This window comes from Caretta caretta, chromosome 10 (genome assembly GCF_965140235.1).
Source record: "Caretta caretta isolate rCarCar2 chromosome 10, rCarCar1.hap1, whole genome shotgun sequence".
NCBI classification, from domain to species: Eukaryota; Metazoa; Chordata; order Testudines; family Cheloniidae; genus Caretta; species Caretta caretta.
The window spans coordinates 41,128,674-41,137,197 of record NC_134215.1 but is presented as its reverse complement, the minus strand read 5'-3'; the positions used below and the strand labels follow the sequence as shown (position 1 = coordinate 41,137,197).

General features: G+C 50.5%; 1 protein-coding gene across 3 annotated transcripts in view; it reads right to left on the bottom strand.

Annotated features, from left to right (window-relative positions):
- Positions 1-1,746: 1,746 nt before the first annotated feature.
- Positions 1,747-8,524, bottom strand: part of INSYN1 (inhibitory synaptic factor 1) — a 94,405-nt gene continuing 87,627 nt past the window's right edge. For all 3 annotated transcript variants that reach the window (XM_048866155.2, XM_048866158.1, XM_048866156.1), the window contains one exon: positions 1,747-2,580. In XM_048866155.2, the coding sequence (XP_048722112.1) occupies positions 1,882-2,580 (699 nt within the window). In that variant the 3' untranslated portion in view covers positions 1,747-1,881. The remainder of the gene's footprint in view (positions 2,581-8,524) is intronic.

Sequence of the window (8,524 nt, the reverse complement as noted above, 5' to 3'; positions counted from 1 at the left end):
AGCACCATCCCCCTGGCACAGAGGTAGACATACTGGCAACAAGGTTTGTTCACCCCAGGCCACATGCAATACAACAAACCAAAGCGCATCGGCTTTTCTTGTTGTTGTTAAAGTGCATATGCCAAGCTTTATTGTGCTGGGTAGCTAATGAGATAGCTTTGCCAGTTCATCATCAACAAGGCTAGTGTTTAACAAGATACCTGTTTTGGGGCTATGCTTGGTCAGTAGCCCAGGCTTCGGACAGGATTAAAAGAGTGGCTGGCTAAAGGTTAAGAACAGTCAGTTTTCTTTTCTGGTTGATTTCTTTGTTGGGAATGGATCAGCCAGCTCATTCCCTGTGTTGTGATAGTTCAGAACCAGCTTGAGAAAGCGCTCTCATGCCACAAGGGGTCAGATTCTTGATTTTCACAAACCAAGGGGCTAAATTGTGCTTGTCAGCTCTGCACAGAAAGCCCAGACAGGTGTGGCTGCAAACAGGTGACTGTGTGCAGCTGCAAACTCTGCCCAATCACCAGCATGCATGTGCCCCAGGGGCAGCATAGGCACCTCTATGTGAAAATTAAAACCCCATGGGCTAAATCCTGATGTCAGTTACTCCCTGTGTCAAGCTGCAGTGATGCCATGAAAGTCTCCAGAACGACTCCAGATTTACACTGGTGTAATTGGATCAGAATCTGGCCCTTCTAGGCCCGAGTTCAAGAAAGCACTTCAGCATGTGCTTAACTTTAAACACCTGCTTAAGACTCAGTTGGACTCAATAGGACTTAAGCATGTGCTTAAAGTGAAGCCTGGGCTTCAGCAACTTCCTGATCAGAGCTGGGCTCCTGGCCTTAAACCAGGGTTTTGTCTGGAACTGAAATGCAAGACCTGATGCTCTTCTCATTCCCCTGGGTGTAGATCAGGAATAGCGCCAGGGAAGTTAACTGACATATTTTATACTGGTGTACAATTGGTCTGAGATGAGAATCAGGCATGAAGAATCAAAACCCTTCCAGACATGTCTGGCAATCAGTCCTCCAATGCTATTTTCTTGCCATAGCCACACCCCATTCTGACTCTAGTCCCATTTGACCAAATGACTAGGAAAATCTAACCACCATGAATGGCACTTGACTGATGGAACAGGAGTCACTTGCTGACCCATGGCCAAACACAAAAAAACATTGATTGACCTAGAGAACTGACTTGCTCAGAGGTCCAGCCAATCTGAAACCAATTTGTTCATAAAAATAGAGCATACAAAAATTAATTGTTCTTTAATGAATAAACAGGTTTTTGATTGGCTGATTTCTTTCAGAAGAGGGGTGGGAGCGTGGTCAAAACCCAGAGGTCAATCCAAATTCCGGGGCTCATCCCCATCTCTGGAACCCTGGGGGGAGGCGTAGGATACAAATCCAGCAGCACAAGGGGTTGGCCTGTCTTCCTTTCCCGGAGACTCTTTCAGTCTTAGTTCACTTGCCCCCCCCACCCCCCCCAGCCCCGTTTCCCCACTATCCCTATGTGGAGGAGACCCATACGCTGTCCACCCACAGACCTAGTTAGTGAACTGAGGTGCTCGGTTGGCATTTGGGCATGCCCCTGAACATATCTCTCTCCCATCCTCTGCTTCAGAGGTGGGGGTCTATATGTATAGATATTATTTCTCTTGTTCCACACGGTTATTTGATCTCTTTTGTTCAGTAAATAATTTCAAATTCCCTGAGCCTCAAAAATGACAGTTAGGTAGCTGGACATTATTGTTATTAGTTTTACACCTTTTTGTTTTGTTTTTATGATTAGTATTTTGATTTATTTAAATATATATATATATATATATTTCTGCCCCTCCCCCTGCTCCGATCAGTCCCCATAGCTCCGATTCCTCCCCACCCCCACCCCTGCTCAGTTTTTGCCTTTGATTTTCTGCTTGGCCGATACATAGGGCAGCACGGTCTGAGTGCTTTTGTCCGACACGGTCTGTGTGCTGCTGTTCTTCATCAGTTTCCGTTGCTGAGTGGCACTCAGGTGAGAAGAGTGCCGCTGCAGCAGTGGCAGTGGATTGGCAGAGGGCCCAGCCGGCAGCTTGTGCCCCGCCTCACTGGGCTCCTCCAGAAGGTCCTTGGGCGGTGGCGGCCCGCCAGTGCCTTCCTGGCTGTTCCCGTCGTCATCGTCGCAGCACAAGGCATGGTAGAGCACCTTGTCACTGAAGCGGACCCGCTCCCTCATGCCCGGCGTCCTCTGGTGCTGGGCTTTGAGGTTGGGGCCGGAGCTGAAGGCCTCCTCACTGGAAGAGTCAGGCGTCTCCACCCGGGGTCCGTTAGGGGTCAGCACCCCACCGTTCATCAGCCGGTAGTCTGGCTGGCGGCCTGGCTGCTGCTCTGAGCCGTCCCCAGAGTCAGATGGGGTGGAGACCTCCAGGAAGGAGCAGAACTCCCAGCTGTCAGAGAGGATGTCCGAGGTCATGAAATCCAGCTGGCCGAGGTCGAACGTGCCACCCCCTTTCTCGCTGCTGGATGTGCTGCTCACTGTGGCCGTGGTCCAGTCGTCTGGCTCTAGCTCAAACTCAAAATCCGACGTCAGCTTATCAATCTGGCTCACTACCTGCATGAAGACAGAGCGAGAGAGCAATCAGGGGGCTGGCAGGACCACTCCACAGCAGGCAAGCGGGCCAGCCTTAATGTAACGCGGTCCCACTGGGCAGGCCAGCCCTCCCAGGGCTTGAACCTGGTGTGACGTTGCACTCCATATGTTTTATGGAAATATATTTATAAGTGTAAATACAATGTAACTGGAATATGTTTTATGCAAAAGGTCTCTTTGTAAAGTATCATTACAAAGCTTATAATCTACTGAGTGTGATCATCTTATTTGTATGTATGTATCATTCTTGTATCTGAAGCTAGAAATATGAAGTATTACTCTAAAGTCCTATTGTAACTATGCAAAGTGTGGGCCATTAATGGTAGTTTAGAATCTTGATGGATCCCTTTAACCAGGACAATTGGTTGTAAATGGCTCTGTTTACTTGTAAGCCTTCCTGTGTTCATTTGAGTCAGGCTAGAAAGAATGGAGGCTTGGGGATCTCACAGCCCATGTGACCATGTCACATGGTACTGGAATCCATCTTAAACCTGGTGCTTTTCCATTTAGAAGGAAGGATGGGAACCCAGAGAGAGACAAAAGATTCCTGCCTTGTGCCAAAGATATAAAAGGGGCTGGAACAGAACAAAGGGGGCTGCAGTCATGATAAATCCCCTAGTTACCACCTGAGCTGGAACTAACAAGAACTGTACCAGGAGAAAGGATTGGGCCCAGACTAAGAAGGAAAGAAGCTTATTGTGAAAGAAGCTTATTGGAACATCTCTGAGAGTGAGATTTACCTGTATTCAGTTTCTTAATGTATTAGGCTTAGACTTGCGTGTTTTGTTTTATTTTTCTTTGTAACTTACTTTGTTCTGTCTGTTATTACTTGAAAACACTTAAATCCTACTTTTTATATTTAATAAAATCACTTTTGTTTATTAATTAACCCAGAGTAAGTGATTAACACCTGGGGGAGCAAACAGCTGTGCATTTCTCTCTATCAGTGTTACAATTTATGAATTTACCCTGTATAAGCTTTATAGAGTAAAATGAATTTATTTGGGGTTTGGATCCGATTGGGATCTGGGTGTCTGGGTGTTGGAGACAGGAGTACTTGCTGAGTGGTTTTTGGTTAAATTCTGCAGCTTTGGGGGTGTTGACCAGACCTGGCTGTGTTGCAGCGGAGTAGCGTGTCTGGCTCAACAGGACAGAATTCTGGAGTCTTAAGCTGGCAGGAAAAACGGGCTCAGAGGTAATCTTAGCATGTCAGGTGACAGTCCCAAGGGGGTCTCTGTGACTGAACCCGTCACACGTGGGACCATTGGATCTGAAAGTGAGACACTCCACTTCCTGAGCTAAAAGACTCTGTGCTCTCAAAGCCAGCGGCAGACTCAAACTGCTCTTTCTCCTGGTCCCTAGAGGGGGACAGAGCAGCACGGTGCAGATGTGTGATGCACTAGCATTTCCTCCCCATCGCAGAGCTAGGTTTGTGCTGGATTAGAGGCCAAAAGTGAAATGAGTTTTGGTGGGACTCAGTATAGTTTTTAGCAAAGGTGGGCAAAATGGATGAGAAACTAACCTGCACACACCCTCAACTGCCAGACTCCAATAGAAATGTCACTGAAACTCGTGAAAGCTTCCAGCTAGTATTTTTAGCTGTCAGGCTGGGCCTGAAAGTATTGACATGCTAGGAGCAAGGCTATTTCCACTGGCCCAGGAGGCCCGTGTCATTGACGAAGCTCCAACTAATCAGCTGGATCCTGCTTCTGCTACGCTCCCCAGATGTGTTTGTGGCTCCCCCAGCATCTGCCTTCTGGGAAGGTTGCTCACATCCAGTTGAGCATGCAGGAGGAACTTTGCTTAGGCAAAGGCTCTGGGACTGGAAGGACACATGAAAGGGCAACTTCTGATGGGCTGCTCCCACCTCTGAGTGGTGATGGGAGTCAGGAGAGAGAGACAGTGGCAGATGCCCCTAAGTCCCTGATTAGCAGGAGCTGGAGGAGAGCTGCAGAGCAGGAGGGTGGCTCATTGGAAGACCTTTTTGTTGTAGAGCTTCATGTATGCCGGGGGTCCAGAGCTCCCAGTAGTGTCCCAGTAGCAAATTCCCACTGCCTAGGCTGGGGTGGGGTTTATACTAGTGCTGCCTCCAGTACAAGTAATAAGACACTCTGGGGTGCTGCAGCAGGGTGCGGGAATCCTGCTTGGTGTTTCCTTTGGCGCGCCAATAATACCTGCTGACAACCACACGTCTCATTCTAAGCATGCCTCTTCACCACAAGGCGCTACCCAGTGTGGTACGGGCGGGGATAGGAGATTGCATGGGTCAAACTACTCCCTGTTCTGCTTCCCACTGGCACAAGGCCCCTGGCTGTCTCCCATGACTGTATCAGATCTGGCTGTTTTCCTTGCTCCGAGATACACTCAATTCCCCTGTTTCTCCTCCTCTGTCTCATGCTCTCCTACAATGGTTTTCTCTTCCGCCTGCATTCCTCTATCGGCTGCTCTCTGCCCCCTTGCTCCCAGTGTCTCTTCCTCTTTCTGCCTGCTCTCTCCTTCTGGCTCTGCCAGCCCACACCTCTTTCACTCTCCCTCTCTGCCCCCTGTGGAGGAAGAACAAAGCCCGAGGCGTTCAGACAGCTCACGCTGCAGATTGGGCCGAGACAAGGCTGGGTCAGAAATGGGCGGATCAGAGAGGAGCTGGCATGGGGAGGCCAATGAACACCAGGAACCAGCTCACCTGTGCACGCACAAACAGAGTCACTGGAGGGGGTGCGCTAGCAAAGTTGGTGCCTGGAAGCCACTGTATTTAAACACTCTGCACCCAATTCGCCTCTCATTTACACGAGTGTGTAACTCTCCAGACGCCTGATTTACACCAGCAGCAGAGCCCAGCCTTCTCCTTCTCTCTGTCCTTGAGGAGGATTCCCAGGCCTGGCTGATGCCTGCCTGGCATGCACCACCCTGGCTGCACTCCGGTTAGATTTCTGTATGGGTGTAACCTACAGTCACCCACTCTCCCTGCAGCTCACTGCCTGGCTCGCCCTGCTGCTCACCATACCACAGCTCAGGTCTCCCAGGAACCAGCACTTTGTACTGTGAAACTCATCCCCAGCCTGACGGCCATGGGGAGAGCAGGATGCACTGCCATGGAGTTTTGCTCGGCATCTTGGCCTGGGGGAACCCAGAGCAACTTCCCGCCAGCTGCATTGAAGTTCCTCCTCCCCAAATGGCAGCATCCAGTCTAGGGGGGCTCTGCATGTACCCAAACACTTTGCAGATTTATACCCATGGGGCCAGATCCTCAGCTGCTGTATATCACCATAGTTCCATTGACTTCAATGGGCCAGACCAAGAGCTACTCCGATTCACCCCAGCTGAGGCTCTAATCGCCTTCTATGATGAGATTACTGGTTCTGTGGATGAAGGGAAAGCAGTGGATGTATTGTTTCTTGACTTTAGCAAAGCTTTTGACACGGTCTCCCACAGTATTCTTGCCAGCAAGTTAAAGGAGTATGGGCTGGATGAATTCACTATAAGATGGGTAGAAAGTTGGCTAGATTGTCGGGCTCAACGGGTAGTGATCAATGGCTCCATGTCTAGTTGGCAGCCGGTGTCAAGTGGAGTGCCCCAGGGGTCGGTCCTGGGGCCTGTTTTGTTCAATATCTTCATAAATGATCTGGAGGATGGTGTGGATTGCACCCTCAGCAAGTTTGCGGATGATACTAAACTGGGAGGAGTGGTTGATATGCTGGAGGGCAGGGATAGGATACAGAGGGACCTAGACAAATTGGAGGATTGGGCCAAAAGAAATCTGATGAGGTTCAATAAGGATAAGTGCAGGGTCCTGCACTTAGGACGGAAGAACCCAATGCACAGCTACAGACTAGGGACCGAATGGCTAGGCAGCAGTTCTGCGGAAAAGGACCTAGGGGTGACAGTGGACGAGAAGCTGGATATGAGTCAGCAGTGTGCCCTTGTTGCCAAGAAGGCCAATGGCATTTTGGGATGTATAAGTAGGGGCATAGCGAGCAGATCAAGGGACGTGATCGTTCCCCTCTATTCGACATTGGTGAGGCCTCATCTGGAGTACTGTGTCCAGTTTTGGGCCCCACACTACAAGAAGGATGTGGATAAATTGGAGAGAGTCCAGCGAAGGGCAACAAAAATGATTAGGGGTCTGGAACACATGACTTATGAGGAGAGGCTGAGGGAACTGGGATTGTTTAGTCTGCAGAAGAGAAGAATGAGGGGGGATTTGTTAGCTGCTTTCAACTACCTGAGAGGTGGTTCCAGAGAGGATGGTTCTAGACTATTCTCAGTGGTAGAAGAGGACAGGACAAGGAGTAGTGGTCTCAAGTTGCAGTGGGGGAGGTTTAGGTTGGATATTAGGAAAAACTTCTTCACTAAGAGGGTGGTGAAACACTGGAATGCATTACCTAGGGAGGTGGTAGAATCTCCTTCCTTAGAAGTTTTTAAGGTCAGGCTTGACAAAGCCCTGGCTGGGATGATTTAATTGGGGATTGGTCATGCTTTGAGCAGGGGGTTGGACTAGACAACCTCCTGAGGTCCCTTCCAACCCTGATATTCTATGATTCTATGATTCTACCCAATAAATTAACATGTAGAAGGCCCGTTTTACTCCAGCCTCCCCAGACTGCAGACTGCTCTGGGGTGTAATGCAAAAGCCATGATGACACCATCTTGATCCTTTCTATGCCAGGGATTTTGTCCTGGAGAGGCTAACCCAGCAGAAGTCCCATCTGATAGCAGCACGACCCATCTGTGCTAAAGCTTGTTACTGGTGCCACACTCCCTGTCCAGCCAGAGCCACACACTGCACTAATGGAGGACACGAGAGATGGCTGGAGATGAATGAGGACTTAGCACTTTATTGCCCAAGTGGAGTTTGGCCAGGACATCAGAGAAGCAGTCAGGGCTTCTGCCTCCTCGGAAACCCAGTACCCGCAGCAGCACAATGCCCCCTAGGCCCAGGAAGCAGCACCCAACCCCAAGCCAACTAGAGGTGTCGGGTTCAGGTCAGGGCGGGTATGAAAACCCCTTGGCATTCTGAGCCTCGGGTCAGGTTCTCCCTGGCTGTGGTCTAGAAGGGTTTGGGTCAGGCTTCACAATTAGGCCCGAGCAGGAGCAGACTTTAAGCATCTCCCTAAGGTATAGCCCCTCTGACGCCAGCCTCCCCTCCTCCTGGGGAGTGTGCTGGGAAAGGAGGGGGCCAAGCAGCTCTTCCAAAGGGGCTTCCCAGCGGCCCCAGCTGCTGCACTGTCTTGCAGGAAAGGATCTGCCTGCCAGGTGCACCAGAGACCCATGGAGCAGAGCGGTTTTAGAGGAGGAGAGCGAGCCCCATGGCAGAGGGACTAAACAGCCTTGCAAATACAGCAGCATCGCACCAGCGCCTCCTACCCTGGGGGTGCAAATATTCACCCAACCATCTTCTTTGCAACCAGGGTCTCTGCAGGGTATGCATGGCAGGCACTAGCTCTGTACACCCCCTGGGTCCTCCCTCTCTGTGCTCTGGCTTTGCAGCTCCATTGCATGTAATTTGCACCTGCCACCAGTGTGCTAATAAGCACCCGGGGCATTGCAGGGGCCTGAGACTTGCATCTGACTCGGTTTTGTTACCAGACCCTAACGTTATCACAGCCTTGGATGGGACGGCTGCACAGACCCAGCTCAGGCTCCTCCTTTACAGCCTGCTGGATCCAGAGCCTGTTCCAAGTCGTGGCAGGAATCCACTCCCAGTCCTTCCCTTGGCCCATGTTCCAAAAACATGCACAGCTGCAGGGACTTCTAGCTCTGCCTGATACTTGTGCATGCAGCTCCTAGGTCCTGCACATTGGATTCCTGTGTCCCCCAGGACCAGTCACTGGCTTCTCTTTCGTTAGCTGGCAAGGTCCCTGTTAGTGCACAGTTGGCTGGCAGGGCAGCCCTGGGGCTTGGGGAAGGA